At 44.0% G+C, this 15,505-nt stretch overlaps 2 protein-coding genes across 8 annotated transcripts in view; one reads left to right on the plus strand and one right to left on the minus strand.

Moving 5' to 3' along the window:
* Window positions 1-246: 246 nt before the first annotated feature.
* Window positions 247-3,224, minus strand: TSTD3 (thiosulfate sulfurtransferase like domain containing 3). Of its 2 annotated transcripts, none has more exons than XM_059842404.1 (4): window positions 2,693-3,224; window positions 2,393-2,554; window positions 2,020-2,175; window positions 247-662 (listed from the first exon to the last, which is right to left on the minus strand). In XM_059842404.1, exons 1-4 carry the CDS (start codon window positions 3,207-3,209, stop codon window positions 625-627), a joined length of 873 nt encoding a protein of 290 aa, XP_059698387.1. In that variant the 5' UTR covers window positions 3,210-3,224; the 3' UTR covers window positions 247-624. The 2 variants fall into 2 exon arrangements, with proteins under 2 accessions (XP_059698387.1, XP_059698386.1); XM_059842403.1 differs by having other exon boundaries at window positions 2,016-2,175.
* A 1,734-nt stretch (window positions 3,225-4,958) lies between these two features.
* Window positions 4,959-15,505, plus strand: part of USP45 (ubiquitin specific peptidase 45) — a 48,409-nt gene continuing 37,862 nt past the window's right edge. For 3 of the 6 annotated variants that reach the window (XR_009485864.1, XM_059842401.1, XM_059842402.1), the window contains exons 1-3: window positions 5,404-5,525; window positions 13,099-13,208; window positions 15,262-15,431. Coding sequence is in view for 5 of the 6 variants with exons in the window: in XM_059842401.1 (XP_059698384.1) it covers window positions 5,476-5,525; window positions 13,099-13,208; window positions 15,262-15,431 (330 nt within the window). In the remaining variant the exon portion in view is untranslated. Of the gene's footprint in view, window positions 5,059-5,401; window positions 5,526-13,098; window positions 13,209-15,261; window positions 15,432-15,505 lie in introns of those variants that run through there. The other 3 variants (XM_059842397.1, XM_059842400.1, XM_059842396.1) reach the window with 3 other exon arrangements.

The following is a 15,505-nucleotide window of genomic DNA, read 5'->3' on the forward strand; positions in this document are numbered from 1 at the left end:
TTGCTTTGTTCATTTGTATGCTGAAGTTTTGTGGCTTGATCAATACAGCAAAGCATGATGAATTATACATTTAACTAAATCATGAAATCCTCTATACACTCTGACCTTAATGATCTTCAAAAGGCATTGAGGCCTGGCGCAACAGAGCCAGCAGTAGGTTTCTGTTGTCCCCTTGATCCCTTGATACTAGAATATCTGCAGTTTGACTATTCTAACAAATTCTAAAGCAACTACCCGACACAGGTATTTGAGAAATAATAATTTTATTTGTCCTATCATCATTGGTTTAAGCAGTCATAAACTACATACAAAAAAGTAAACATAATCTGCACTTAGGGTCTCGTCACATGCATTCACCAAAACCATAACCCAAAATAAAGGTTGAAAGATTGAGCAAATTTAATGTCCTCTGTTTGTGTCATAGTCTTCAGGTATAATTTAAACTAAGCAGTTGATATGCATGGCTGTTTGAAGGTGAATGTCCATTGACACAAGAAGTCAGTAGTGAGCTTTATTATGGAAGTGGAATGCATGTGGTTTGCTAAAACCTCCAAACCATCCTGAAGCCTTGATAGGGTAAGGGGTGGGGCTGTCATCTTCATTTCTTTTCTGGAGGTTCATGTTTTACCCAGTCATCAAAGCCACCAGCATACTGCTGAACTCTGAAAATATGCAGAAGATACCTTTCTCAAGAAGAGTCCTTAATATTGTCCCTTAAAGACAACACAGCAAAAAAGACTGAAACCAAAAGTAAAAAATAAACACACAAAACCCAACAAACAAACAAAAAAAACCCTTCAAAAACCAGATTAAAATAAAGAGAAAACACAGAAATTCTCTGCAACCATATACACTTGTACCTAGCTTCAATGAGCCAGACTGACATTCCTTTTACTCTAATACTGCCTGCTTCCATGCAGTGAGTTCTGTAACTCTTTTCTTCCAAATTACAATGTTGTTCAAATATCAAGCAAGAAATAGTAGCTGGATCAATGAAACAGTTGCCAGTTCTTTTTTAAAAGACTGAGAAGAGACTTAGAGCAGTGGGAGATATACACATCTATTTATTATGTCTTATACTTCAGTTGTCACCAAATAAACCCTGCACACTGATCTTTACTTCCTTGCAAACCTACATGCTCTCTCTATAGGTCTGACATCAACCTGTGCAAAACTAAACTCTAACAAAAATCCACTATGCAAAACAATATTCACTCCTTCAATTGGGCATTATGAAAAACAGGTATTGGAGGATATTTTTCACTCTGAAACAAGAACATGCTTCCATACTTTTGACTAGAAATAATGTGAGTGTTCCAGTTCCTGAATTGCAGTTCAGTGAAAACATCGGCAGATAACCAATGTCTTAAATTTTATCTGCAGTCTTCAAGACAGCAAAGCACCTTCCTAAGATAGGTTTAACAATTCTGCAAACCAAATGTTGCATTTCACTCTATCATCATCTCATTGTTTTGTCAACTATTGCCTTCACTGCTTTATTCCTGGCAAATCCAAAGCTTTACAGGAAGTGAAGGCATCCTTTGTCAACAGTGAACTGTAAAGGTAGAACTGCAATTCAACAAAGGGTGTGGTTTCTCAAACAATTTAAGACTGTACTACTACCAAAACAAGCAGTTCTCCACCTTTACAATCTTCCTGCATCTCAGGACTAATGCTTATGGAGCTCTTTGAGGAAGAAACATCTCGGTAAGGGAGCCCTAAGAGGCAGAAGGACCCTTCAGTGGCAGGGTCTTGCAGCAGTTTGTGTCACCAGTGGCACATGTGCAGAGCCACTGAAGGGTTGTTTCAGAGGATAGTACACCTCACTTTGCTGCAACACCCAATGGCATCCTTCCAGGTTCAGTGGAGACAAGAGGAGGTATCTAACTCAAGTACCAATTGTTTTGTTCATATTCCACATATACATTTTTACCCTTGCACACAAGGTAAGTATTCTGCTTCATGGGGGGAAGGAGCATTAATCCCATCCTTACACACAAAGTAAAAAGTCATACCTACTGAAACCCAAGGACATGGCAAAACCAAGTGCTTGTTTACTTCTTGTTCCTGCCAAACAGGAGAAAACCACAGGGTCTGACTTGGATGGCATAGTTTGATTATACTGCTCCTTGAACTCCGTGGGGTCCATTTGTAGAGCTTCCATTAATTCACCCACTGGGAAATACAGAAAACAAGCTATTGTTTATTCTCCATCCAAAGACAGGTTTACATTGCAAGACTTCTAACTCCTCTGGAGGAAAAATTCAGCCTCATTACATGCTAGCAGCTTTTCACCAGCGTTCCTCTCTGCTCAGTCACCACCACTTGACCATTCCAGCCAGGAGGAACACGGAACACCCGACGCCTGCAAACAGCGGCGTTGACAACTTACGGGGTATATTGATGGACTCCGGGATTTTTCCAAACCTGTCGATCTCCCACCTCTCCCGCACATCAATGTGAAGGACGTTGGCCTTCTTCAAGTCTTTGAGCTCCTGGTAGGAGAGCTCCTGATTCGGCGCCGCGGCGGTGCACAGGCTGCGGCAGGGGAGGCCTGGCGGGAGGCACAGCCGGTCAGACCGGCCGCGGGACGCGCTCGGGGCGGGCAGCGCCGCCAAACGCAGCCGCACGGGGCTGTGCCCGGGCGCCGGCCAAGCCCCGCACGGACCCATCCCCGCCCGGCCCCGCTCACCGGGCGCTGCCGCCCGGCTCCAGCCGCCGCCCGCCGCCCGCAGGGCCCGCGCCGCCCGCCACCAGCCCCCGAGCCCCATCCCGGCTCCCCGGCGATGGCGGCCGCCCAGCCGGGCCCGGCCAGCCCAGCCCAGCCCCGCCGGCAGGGAGGAGACACCGCCTTCTCCGCAGGGGCGGGGGCCCGCAGCCTCGGTCGCCGCTGGCCCGCGCAGGGGAGCGACGCCGAGGTGGCCACGCGCGGCACCTGCCAGGTCACACAGACACCGCCTCCGGCCTCGGTACATCCAACATTTACCCTGCATTGCCTGGGCAGGGTAAATTCTACCAGCCAGCCCAAACTGTGGAGATGCCTGAAAGTACCAAAGGCTGGGAGATGAAACAGAGATGAGGAATTTTGATGCCAAATCAAATTTAAAAAATCCCAGCCTCTGGGTGTAACGTCGAGGAGAAAAAGTGATTTTAGCACTGGCCTGCACCACTTTCACCACTGTCACTGTCCCCTTACAGCCACAGGACATGTGGTCCAGGCACCGATCTCATTTCTGGTGACCAATGAGCGGATGCGAGGGAATGGCATGAAGCTGCATCAGAGATTTAGGTTAGATATTAGGAAAACCTTCACCCAGGGGGCGGTCAGACACTGGAACAGCCTCCTCAAGGAAGTGGTGATGGCCCCAGACCCACCAGACTTCAGGAAGTGTTTGGACAATGTTGTGAGGCACATGGTGTGTAATTCTCCTGTACTGTGCACAGTCAGGAGTTGGACTCAAACACTGTATGACCCCTCCAGCTCAGGATATTCTATGAGTCGATGATCCCTGGTTTCAGTTTCAGAATGTTTCACTTTTGAACTGAAACTCTAGTTTTAGTTTTGAAGCTGTCAGTCTTCTAGCCACAAGGACTAATGGCCAAGACATATGTGAGTGGAGAAATGAGGGTCCTCTTGTTTCACATATTTTAAATCAGTATTCCATATTTATTGCATACCTTTATAGATATGTTACATACCAGTATTTCTAGTCTTTAAAAGCAGGCATGCTGGATCTTCTGATAAAAGATGCACTTTGAAGAGTAGGTTGATGAATCTTTACTAATTAGAGTTTTCCTTCTCAAAACGAGAACAAAATATTTCTTGGTACTGTAAAGTGTGACAAATTGAACTTGGCATATATAACTGGTTCACTAGCTGCCCTTCTGCCAGCCTCTCCATATGGCTTCCTTGACAGGCATTTGCAAATTGTCTGTCTAAAGCAGTATATCTATACACAAATTGAGGTTTAATGCATTTTCCATTTTCCACCAGGTAAGTATAGAATACACTACTTCTAGAAATTATCTTTTGAAGTATAATTTGCTGTATATTTTATCTGTAGTAAAATAATGACCACAGTTAATCTCTACTTATTGCATGTATCACCATAAGGACCATAAAGCGTTCAATCTGAAGCACCAGAACACTTGTCATATGAAATGCATATTCACAGGAAGAAGGATTTTCATGGTTTGGATTTGACCCTGGATCACACTATGTACAAAAAGAGAGAACACACTAGATTGTTTGCTGAAATAGGAAGCATTCACTAGCCATCTTGTGAAAAACTCAGAGAATTTGAGGTCAGAACACATAAATCTTAGCAAACTCCCGCAGCTTGGTGAAAGGTGGGAAGCAGCACATTCAATTCTCCTTCAGAGAATGCATTCAGTCAACCTCCCCTCAGCAGCTTCCTTCATTTCACCTCTTCTTCACTTGACTTTCCAGTTCTGTACAGCCTCCCACACCCAAACCCAGCGGCACCCAACCAGTTTCCAGTAGCTCCTCCTTCGAGTGCTGGACATCCTTTACTCTGCCTGTCCTCAGTGGGGATATGCACATTCGATGCTGTTCTCCTACCACTCCCTCCCACGGCGGCTGCCTCGAAAATCCACGCAGGGCCCAGACGCTGCTGCATAACCTGTGGGCACGACTTTCCACAGCCCTGCGCGCTGCCAAACTTCCTCTTAGTGCGCTGCCCACAGGCACAAACCCAGCGCAGCATCTCCAGCTCTTTCAGCAAAATTCAGAAGTGAAGGTCACCCCAGCCTTTGCCCTGAGTTTCCAGGGTGCCCCGCAGCCAGACCTGTTGCTACCTGTTGCCTCTCAGTGGGCCCCGGCGCGCTCCCGGGCGGCCCCGCTTCCCCCGCGCCCTTCCCACCCGGGACACGCGTTGTGCCCGGGAACCAGCACCAGCCCCGCTGCCACTCGCGCGGAGCCGCCCGGGCTGCGGCTGGGGCGGGGAGCGGCGCGGCGAGGCCGGGGGCGGAGCGGAGCGGAGCTTCCTCCGCCGCTTCCTGCCGCCGCCGCGCCCGCCCGCCGCCGCCCGCCGCTCCGTGAGTGCGGGGCGCGGGGAGGGGGCGGGCGGCACAGCGCGGGGGGCGCCGGGCCCGCGCCGGGCCCGTCCTGCGCAGCCGGGGGGGTCGCGGAGCCTCCGCCGCGTCCCGAGGGCCGGGCCGGGCCCATCGGCCCCGCCATGGCGGCGGCCGGGCCCGCGGCCTGCGGAGCCGCGTCCCGGGGGGCCGGGCGGGCGCGGGGCGCGGGCTGGGGGCGGTGGGAAGGGGCTCTGCCCCGCCGTGGCCTCGGCCATGGCGGGCCGCCCCTCCCCGCTGCCGGCGGCGCCCGCGGCAGCGCTGTCCGGCGTTTCTCCCGCCGGGCTGGTGGCCAAGTGCGGCTCGTGTTGGGTCGCCGGCGACGAGCTGCTGGTGGCGACCGCCCGGTGTCGGTGTGGAGCGGGTTAACCCTGCCGAGACATGAGAACGGCAGCGCCGGGCCGCCTCCGTGAGCCGCAGCGCGTCTCTCGGTGTGTTGGACTAAGGGCGGTCGGTGGCAGCGCCTGGGGCCGCGTTGAACGTACGGCCCGGTCACTTGGCGGAGGGCGCGGGGCTGCCGTGAGCGCTCGGCTCCGGCTGCGTGTGCTGGCCTGCAGCTGCCGCCGCCGCGGCCTCAAGCGCGGTGTTGGGCGGGCGCGGAGATGTCCGTGCCCAGGGATCGTATGACAGCCCGGTGCCGGTCTTCACGGTTAGCCTGAGACGTGGTGTTCTATACCCATAGCTGCAACTCTCCACGTTTGAGTTGTTACTGGGATTCTCTGTTTTGATTTCTGGGGTTTTTTTTCTTTCTTTCTTTCTTTTGCTGTTATTTGTCCTTTACTTTAGGACTTTGTCCTGCTCTTGCTGTACCTGTGTTGCTACTTGCACTATTAAACAGGGTATTCACAACAGCATATTAAACGTAAGTGCAGTAGAATGAAGACATCAAGAATGTAGAAGCATATGGCAATAGCTGCAGGTGTAGCACTGTATTCTAGTTGCGTGTCATCTTTAACTACAAGTATTTCCAGTTCCATTAAATAATCCTCTCAAACAAGCATAAAGAACAGACTTGTATTTAAAGGATTCTTTCTGCTCTTGTTTTCTAGCTTTTAAAACAGAAACATAGTAATGGCATGAGCATGTGCAGGCTTGAAGCAGATTATGCCTTTGTGAAATTGTTCTTGTGTTTACTACATTTGTAAATATTTTGTCAGGTTTCTTCATGAAATATTGAAGAAGTGGTGTTCTGTAGCTTTATTTCTGTGAGATTCCCAGAACTGCAGCTAGTGTCTCAGGGGTTCTGTTTTGAGCATCAGTTGTAGATCGAGGACAAGTTGTTCTGCTTCAGACGTGCCATCAAAGCAAACTGGGGCAGTCTGTGTGGAGGAAAAAAAATGGAATTAAATATTTTGTTCTTGATGGCAAGACTTGGACTTTCAAAGAGCTCCAACTAGTAGTAACTTACTGTTTTATCTGTTCCCACTGATCAACCAACTCCCACAACACCCTTCCAGAATAGATGGGAAGTCAGGGGCAGCCATTGTCTTCCTTTATTTTCTCCAAATCAGCCCTTTAGGTGGAGGTACAGCAGGAGCCTTAGCTTAAAGTATTGTATTGTGTGGGTTTCAGCCTTCTGTCTCACACACAGGCTTCAAACACTGTTCCTTTTTTATTTATTTGAATTCACAGAATGAGCATTTCTTCAAAGTTCATCCTTTGCTCATATTGCCCTTTATTTTCTTGAGTGCTTTTTCCACAGTTTTTGCCAACATGGTTATCCTGGCGAGGTACTGTGAGCTCACTGGTTACTTTCCAGCTGTTTCAGTTCTTATGCCCTCAGATTTTCTGTGGTGACTGTACAGTAATGTTGTTATTTATATCATGGGAGTGCACAGTCTGTCATCTGACTGCCTTTTTGCATACAAAGTTTTACCTTGCATCATTAGTTATAAGCTATGGCTCTTTTTATGGTACTTAGATGTTTTTTTTTTAAATAAAAGATGAATTTTCTAGAAAGACCTATGTTGGACCACACATGAATCTTTCCAGATGTTTTTCCCTTTTGGTATGTTATAAAAAACCCCAAACATTTAATGTGGGATAAAGAACATAAACAAAAGTTGCAGTTTGCTTTATGGGGCTGCATATTGCCAGGTGTAGCTGAAATTTTCCATAAAACTTTGCTGTAAGATACTAGCAAAAAAATGTCATCAAAATGCTACTCTTTTTACCCACTTAGAGCTTTAATATACTCTAGTCATAAATTCGGTTACAGAGTCTTTTCAGTTTGTTTCTGGACGTATCTGGCTTCTGTTCATCCTTAGAGGTAATTTTTCTGTAGCGGGTGGTTTTAGAAGGAAATCCGAGGGGGATTGTGGCGGATACAGACATGAAAGTTGATAGAATATGCTTGGCATGAGCAGCTGGCTGAAGTGGATTACTGAAAGTGAGAGAGGCTGTGAGATTTTTACTGTCACTTGGAAAGTTGTGTCTAGCGGTCCAAAGCCTCCATCTCCACTCCTTGCTCCAAAAGTACATCAGTGTCTCACCCTTTTTAGGACTGTAATGCTATGCCGGGATTGGCGTTTGAGCTCCAGTGACAGTGTAGGATGTGTGATGTGCCTTTGGGTTAGGAAATCTAGGAGATGACGCTTTCAGAATTTCAGATGACATTTTCCGGGGGAAGAAGCTTCGCTGCCACTACCAGTCAGCAATTCTGGTCCTTTTACTGCTCTCGCAGGCAGCGGGGGCTTGTTTTCTGAAAGGTTTTGGTGGCTGTCAGAGCGCTGAGCCTCCTGGCCTGCTGATGGGTGACACTGCCCAGCTGCTGACCGTGATGGATGTGGTGCCTCTTTTGATTGGGTGACACTTGGTCTAGTGGCAAGCAAGGCAAAATGCCACAGGTAATGCTGGGAACCGACATCCAGAATGTATCAAGTTGCGGCTTACATCAAAATATGTAGCAGTTCTGCAGAGGATCTGGCATTACTGATCCATACAGGGACCTTTCACAGATGTGTTTCAAAGCATCTTTGGACTTAATCTGCACATCTGTGCTGTTCCTTCACCCCTTTGGTGCAAGGCTGCTGTTTACAGCTGGGCAGTTCTGTTAAGTCATATGAAAATGTTAATTTTTCCCAGTATTCAGTGTGACCCAGGTTTTTCTTTGCATCAGCAACGTAAAATGATACAATTTTAACTTGAAAGTTTGACAACAGGTAGTGAGACAGCTGGAATTTAGGCTACCTCAGATGAATTAAGGGATTGAGGTAAATATATTTGCCCCAGCTTCTTTGAATTGAGGTGCTCACTGATGAAATAATTAACAGTACTGATTTCACAGCCAATGGGCAGTCTTACTGGGAGAGTATTGCCCACATCCAAAATAGTGTCTGGAGATTTTCTGTAGACTCATTTGGCTACATTTCATAGGGTCAGATGCTTAAACAGGCTGGTGGGTTTTGCATAATTTTTATCTTGCTTGCATTGTAGTAATGCAACTGGAATCCTCCTAGTTAATAAAGAATCAAAAAAAAAATTGTAATATGTATTACACAGATAAGAACAAAAATGTGACACGTATCTGAAAGAGCTCGCACCCTAATTATAAGAGGAGTGGAAAAGTGGATCTAGGCAGATGGAAGCAGTGATATGATATTAATCAGTGCAGCAGGTTATTTCTCTAACATACTGGTAGTCTGGTCTGTGTTTCTTAAAAGCATCATGGTGAAGGTGCAGCATGGGAAGACTCACTAAGGTGACACATTTCAACATTTAGTAAGTGAACACTAGACATTCTAGGAGGAGAGACTCATCTTCCAAGTGAGAAGTGCAAGATGGTAAGATGGGAAAAGGTTTTTGGAAGTGCAGATAGTGAAGACAGTTTGGTTCTCCAACTCTCTTGCATAAAAATGTTGTGAAGAGGAATAACCTGGTTGGTTGGGTTGGGTTGGTTTCCTAAGGAAAAGTGATTTTTAGTTCATACTAGCCTTGTAACTTTTATTGGTCTTAGCTCTACTGAATTACTGTAAAATGTAAATTTTTTTAAAAATAGCCGTTACTTATTTTAGAAACAATATTCAACTCTTGTAAGTATCTAAATATATACTTCATGAAGAGGGTAAATTTCTAAATATAGGAATATTAATGCTGTTAAATATAGACTATATCAAGCATATCTTAAATTTAAAATAGTCTAGGCACACTGTAGATTTAACTTAACAAATTCAGCAAATTGATTTTTGGCACTCAGGCAAATCTGAAGCTTTTAAAATTAGATAGGCAGATCATTCTGCTGCTTTTGAAGTGGTTTGTTCTTTCTAGAATGGTGCAAATGAGCAGTTGAGTGAGGAGGTTTTTATCTTAATCAGCTTTTTGTAGCAAGACTGACATTAGGAGTCTTTTAAGAAGTAAGAAGTCAACTGAAAATAGCTAGTGATGGTGATGATTACGCTCCAAACTCTTGTATGCTGAGCTCAAAGAATCTGAACATGTTTGGCAAAGATTAGTTCTTAGTTTTGTACAAAATGATTTTTTAAAAGGTAAAGGTTTAGATTTTTTAAATCTAACTTTTTCTATTTTTTGGGTTTTTTTCCCAAGGAAACGGCATAATTTCTACTTAAGATTTTTACTGTGTGCCAAGTAGAGATGAGAGTAGAGCTAACATACCCTCTAAACTCAGGTTTTTCTGTCACAAAAATCAGTGTCTTTTTATTTGTAAGATTCATTAGTCAAATATTGTGTGCACCATGACTTGATTTTATGTGTACAAAATGAAAAGCTTAAATATATTTGTTTTTCCATCACAAAAGAAAACTTCAAGGGAAGATTCACGGTGACCTCTTTCTGCATAGGAAAAGGAGGAGAGTCTTTCCCCTTTAGAATAGTTGGTGGCCGTAGACAGAAAATTCTCATTGGACAGATTAAAAGAAAATGAGAGTGGGTTGAAAGGAGGCAAATCATGGCAATACTTCCATGGTTTTTAATCTTCAGTGTGTCAAGTTAATTTTGTCTGAATTGTTCTTTTCTCTTTTGCCTGCTTGTCCTGAATGGCTTGTGCCTGTGTCCAACAATAAGCTATAGAGCATCCCTTTTGGTTTTTTCTTAGCTATATTTTATGCTTTCTTGAGTCAGTTTGTTCCAACAAAAACTCAAATCTTTTATTATTTATATTCTCTCTGAAATATTTCTGAAGCATCCTAAGTTTCTTCCTTGTTTAACTCAATTAAATATAATAATCAAATTCCTGTCATAAGCATTTTGATTTTGCAATTATGTTGATTGATGTTGATCATGTTTTTATTAAATGGGGTCTTTAATTTGTAAGGTTTTCAGTCCCTGAATGTACTGGAAAAGGGCAGGCAGTTCTCCATATACACTTGCATTGTAGATCATGTGGAGTAGCTCGTTGCTCTTACCCTTCCATCACACTTCTGTGCTTTACAAAATCAGGCACAAACCCTGGCTGAGTCCTTGATATGCTCTGGTTTTTCCAAGAGCTCACAGGTCAGTAACCATTGTCTGATGGATGTCTGTCTGTGTGTATGTCCATGAAAAGTAATTAATCTAATGGTCCGTGTTGTCTTTTCCTCTGCCTGCTCTTAGTGAAAGGAGACTGAAAAGTGTCTGTGCTGTGCAGTGGGAGTGCAGCTTCTTATGCTAGTGTTCATTTCTAATGCCATGTTGCTTAGGTTGGGCTTGAAGTGCCATGCTTTCAGTCATTGTGGGTATCACCTGACGCTTTTTATTCCCTGTGTCCTGAGGGTCCCTAGGATATGGGTTCAGCAGTGGGCTGTGTTTGCCCTGATCCAGGTTGTATCTATCACCTGTGCTGTGGATAGGGATTCCACACGTGGGAAAGACTTGTTTGTATTTCGGCTGGTTGGGCCCACAATTATTTATTGGAGCTCTCTAAGTGTACTGATACCAAGATGACTTTCATTGGGGTGAAGTCTGTGCTTTGGACAGTCTTACATAATCTGTCCAAAGACATCAAAATTGTTATGCTGAAACGAACTCATAGATTGTTTATGTCAATGTTGAATCACCTAAACACAACTGTGTTCCTTTAGGGAGGACATTTTTGCTGTCTTTGCTATTGACTCTTTTGGCCCTACTGTTTGATGAATGTCTTGATGACTCTTGTGCTCAGTTAAGTGGCAGTGTGACAGGAGGTGATGGGTAGTTTCACATGAAACTTGGGTATATATGAGAAGCTGCCAAGGCAGAAAGATATAGCTGAAGTTGTTTGAGCTTCCTCATGTTCTAAGGATGCCAGATTGCATGGCTGTTGATGGACATTAGGTGTGCTAACATCTGTTGAAAATATATAGTCAGGAGCTTGAATATTTAGACCTTTCTTACTGTATGAACAGGAATTGTGAACCCATGAAATCAGCAAAGCTGAATTCAGTGGCACTGTTCACTTGCATGTCTAGGCTTTATAACTATAAGTATAGGAAAATTTGAAATCTGTAATTTAAGAACATCATGGTATTTAATATAGTATAAGCTAATTTCTGTAAAAAAAAGTGCTGTATTTTGAAGGCTTGAGGAGACACGAAGCTGTAGATGCAAGGAAGCAGTGAGTAAAGATTTCTTTTATACTATACGAAAATGTGACTTGTCCAAAGCAAATCTCTCATGGTAGATTCATGCAGAAAACCTCTAGCACTAACAGTATGTAAGGTAGGGATGTAGGACAGATGCAGGGATGTCTATCCAAATGTGTAGGAACTTGGAACAGGAGCTTGATGGTACAGATTGCCTGCTGCCTGCTTTGCTTCAGGGAAGGCTGTTAAGGTATCAGTGGTGGTGGTGCTCTAATATCAATATTGATGACTGTTCTACTCATTGGCTTAGTGGATAAGTAAGGAGAGGGAATATTGAATTCAATATGCTGGTTGTTTCCTGTGTCTCTCAGAGCTTCAGTAATACAAAGGTCTAAATGCACATACAGAAAAGATTAAAAAATCTTAAGTAGACAAACTTGCTAAACTCTGACAAACTTAACTAATTGATCTGTAGTAGGAATATACCTTTTGCTATTCCCAAATGTAGGGCATTTTAGAGGTTTCCTATACCTAAATGCAGTAGCACAGTTGAAAATCTTTGGTCATGTTGGCTCAGGTGACATTACTAGCCTGTTTCTGACAAAATGTCATTTTATTTCTGAACAGAATGGCTCACATGTTTGCAGTGTATGAGTATTTGACTATTTTACATTCATATGCTTTGAATGTGAAAACAAAAATCTGTTTTTATGAACCACACCATTAAAAGACAAACTGTAAACTAAGCCCCAGCTGCTATCTGTATGGTGCACAGCTACAGTCCTTCAGTGGATTCACATTTGGATTTTGATTAAATGACTGGTGTGCTGAATTCTCTAATGATTTTCTTAAAGTTTACTGGCAAATATCTATGCTTTAATTCTGTTCCTCATAGGACTCCTTGATTAATGACACAAATTCCTATGAGAGACTTCATCTTTATGGATTCTCCAATGTTTAATAGAGGGATCAGTTTGCACTCCAGTCAGTCATCCTTTGTAGGATAGGACACTTTAATCAGATTTGGAAGACTTTTATTTTCTTACACTGTTTGAAATTGCTCAAAAACCTTTAGGGAATGTGCCAAGGGTAAATAATGACTGAAACCTTTCATGAGGGGTATATGCTAAGAAAGAGAAACATTTATTTTGATGAAATTTTTCTGGTATGTTGTGGTTGTAATAACTTACTTTGAAAAAAAAATAAAGAAAATTTCAATGCCTCAGATATTTAACACCACTGCCTAGAAGTGAGTGTGCATGTGTCCCCTTTTCTTACAGCTACAATTCATAGTGTCCTGTAGTCTAACTGCTGTTGTGACATTTCTAAGACTTCATTCCTCACACATTCATACTCCTTGTTACACAATAAGTGACATTAGACCAAGCTTAAAACTGTGTTTGTGGTGTTCGACTGTGTGATTGGATCTTGTGCTTTGAGAGTTCAAACTTGCTGCATTCAGTGAAACATTTCAATAAACAATAACATTACTTCTGTTTGTCTTTCCTAGTAAGCAACAGATGCGGGTGAAAGATCCATCAAGAACCAACCCTGAGAAGCCAAAGAGAAGCAAAAGGCCTAACAGGCCACAGGATGAGGACTCTTCAGATGATATTTCAGGTAAGTTTGTAGGGTGATGTTTGTCCTGAGGTTGAGGATGTTGACTGATGAAAACCACAAATCATTGGTATCATGAAATCCTTTTCTTGCTTGAATTGTAACAGAAATATCCCCAGTCAGGTGTTTACGACATGATCAGTTGTTACACTACATGAGTTCCCTGAAGGGCTGGAGAGTTGTTTGATCTTCGATGACAACCTCTCCATGTGAGGTCAGGCACGTGTGGCAGGAGGCTGTGTGGCTGAACAGGGAGCTTCCAGCTGGGCTCAGAGGGAAGAAGGAATGGCAGAGAGGGTGGAGGCAGGTTTGGGCTGCCTTTGCAGAGGTCTGGAGTGTGCAGGATTAGGGACTAGGTAAAGCAACTTCAGTTAGAATTGGGTCTGGTGAGGGGTGTAAAGAGTAAGATGAGCCTTTATGGATACAGTGGCAGTAAAATGGAGACTAGGGTGAGTGCAAACCTGCTGCATGAGGGGGCAGGGGTTCTAGGGACTCAGGATGTGGGAAAAGGCTGAGGAACTCAGTTCTTCCTTTGCTCCTGTCTTCACATGTAAGCTCTGCACTTGATCTTCCCTGGCTCCTGACGTTAATGGCAGACTCTGGGGTATAAACATTGTCCACAGTAGAAGATTAAGAATTGCTAAACGAACTGGATGCACACAAGTCCTTGGGGTCAGATGGAATGCATCTGAAAGTGCTGAGAAAACTGGCTGATGTCATTGTGAGGCTGTGCTCTGCTATCTCTTTATGGCAAAAAATTGAGGAGGCCAGCTGATAAGCAGGAGGATAGGTCTGCCATTCAGAGTGACTTAGACTGGCTAGAGAAATGGGTTGGCAGAAACTTCTCAACGTTCAGCAGTGGCAAGTGGAGAGTTTGGCACCTGGGCATAACCACATGCCATTACAGGGTGGGAATTAAGGCATCTTTACATAAAAGGTCCTGAGGATCCTAATGCACACACTGAATAAAACCAAGCTGTGCTGTTTGTGCCTACTGTAGGCAGGATTGTATTAATGAGAGGGCGGGACAGGCAGGTGATTCTTTCCATCTTTTCAGCGCTTGGGGGACTTCACTGGGAGAACCGTGCTCAGTTGTCGCTCTCTCTTACAAGAAAGGCTGACTTGTCAGTGAGGCCAGTGGTTCACCCCTTCCACATTTTTAAGGAGATTGAGAACATGATGTGGGAAGAGGGGCTGAAGGGAATGTCTTTTTTTAGCCAAAGGAGTGAAAGTATAATTTCTTTCATTCACTGCCTGATGGTAGTTACCGAGAAGGCAGAACCAGATTCTTGCAGGAAGACCACAATGAGAGGACTAAAGGCAACAGATCAAATTTAGGGCATGGAAAATTTGACTAGGTATGAGGAAATTTGTTTTATTCACTCTGAGAGTGGTCAGACAGAAACCTGATTTTCTAGTGAGTTGGTGAAGCCTCAGTCCTTGATGATACTTAACATACAGCTGAACAAAACCATGAGCAAACAGACCTAAATTAATATTTGGTAGTGCTTTAAGTGAGGGCTTGGACAAGATGGCCTTCAGAGGTTACTTCAAACTTAGCTTATTCTGTGATATAGTGAAATTTTTGCAAAAAAATATGACAGAGAAGAATGGTTGATATTCACATTCAGGATGAGCAGTTGTAGTAGGGATGCATGGGTGTTTGAAAATCTTTCTTTATGGGTTGAAAAGAGGTCAATGGCCTGTGTTGTTATATGCATAAATAGATTTATCTATTATTTTATTGTCAAAAACCAGGGAAATTAGTTTTGTACAAAAGTAATCCTTGTACTTTTGTACGAACTAGTTTATCTGGTTTTAAGAGGTGGCATTTATTGAGTTGAAAAGAATTTCCATTATGGAAAGACTAAAAGAGATTCCGTCATAAAATTCAGTATGTGGGGAGCAGCTGGCTGATCTTTCCTACTTTAATTCTTTGCTGTTTTTTTTCCTGGTGCTGAATTAATTGAAGATTATGGTCTTTCAGTGTACATGTGCTCTCTTCCATAGCTATTATTTTGGATGGATAAAAGTGAGTATGTGTTATTTTCTGCAGGGCTCACCTGCCAGCACGTGAGCCAGGCAGTGGATGTGCACCATGTGAAGAGAGCAGTGGCTCAGAGCGTGTGGTCAGTGTGTGCAGAATGCCTGAAGGAGAGGCGGGTGAGCGACGGTGAGCCCGTGGCACCTTCAGACATCTGGCTGTGTCTCAAATGTGGCTTTCAGGTAAGCATGTGTGCTCAGTTTGCAAAGGTGGAGTTTCTGAAGGATATGTTGTGGATCCTTGTCTGTTTGGCATC

This window comes from Haemorhous mexicanus, chromosome 3 (genome assembly GCF_027477595.1).
Source record: "Haemorhous mexicanus isolate bHaeMex1 chromosome 3, bHaeMex1.pri, whole genome shotgun sequence".
NCBI classification, from domain to species: domain Eukaryota; kingdom Metazoa; phylum Chordata; class Aves; order Passeriformes; family Fringillidae; genus Haemorhous; species Haemorhous mexicanus.

Excerpts from the sequence above, each read along its gene's own strand:
- TSTD3 (XM_059842403.1), bottom strand. The coding sequence starts at position 3,209 with ATGTCCTGTGGCTGTAAGGGGACAGTGACAGTGGTGAAAGTGGTGCAG. Across the intron at positions 2,176-2,392 it reads GGAGTCCATCAATATACCCC|TGGGTGAATTAATGGAAGCT; the intron begins GTAAGTTGTCAA and ends TGTATTTCCCAG. Across the intron at positions 663-2,015 it reads ATGTCCTTGGGTTTCAGTAG|AGTTCAGCAGTATGCTGGTG; the intron begins GTATGACTTTTT and ends GCATATTTTCAG.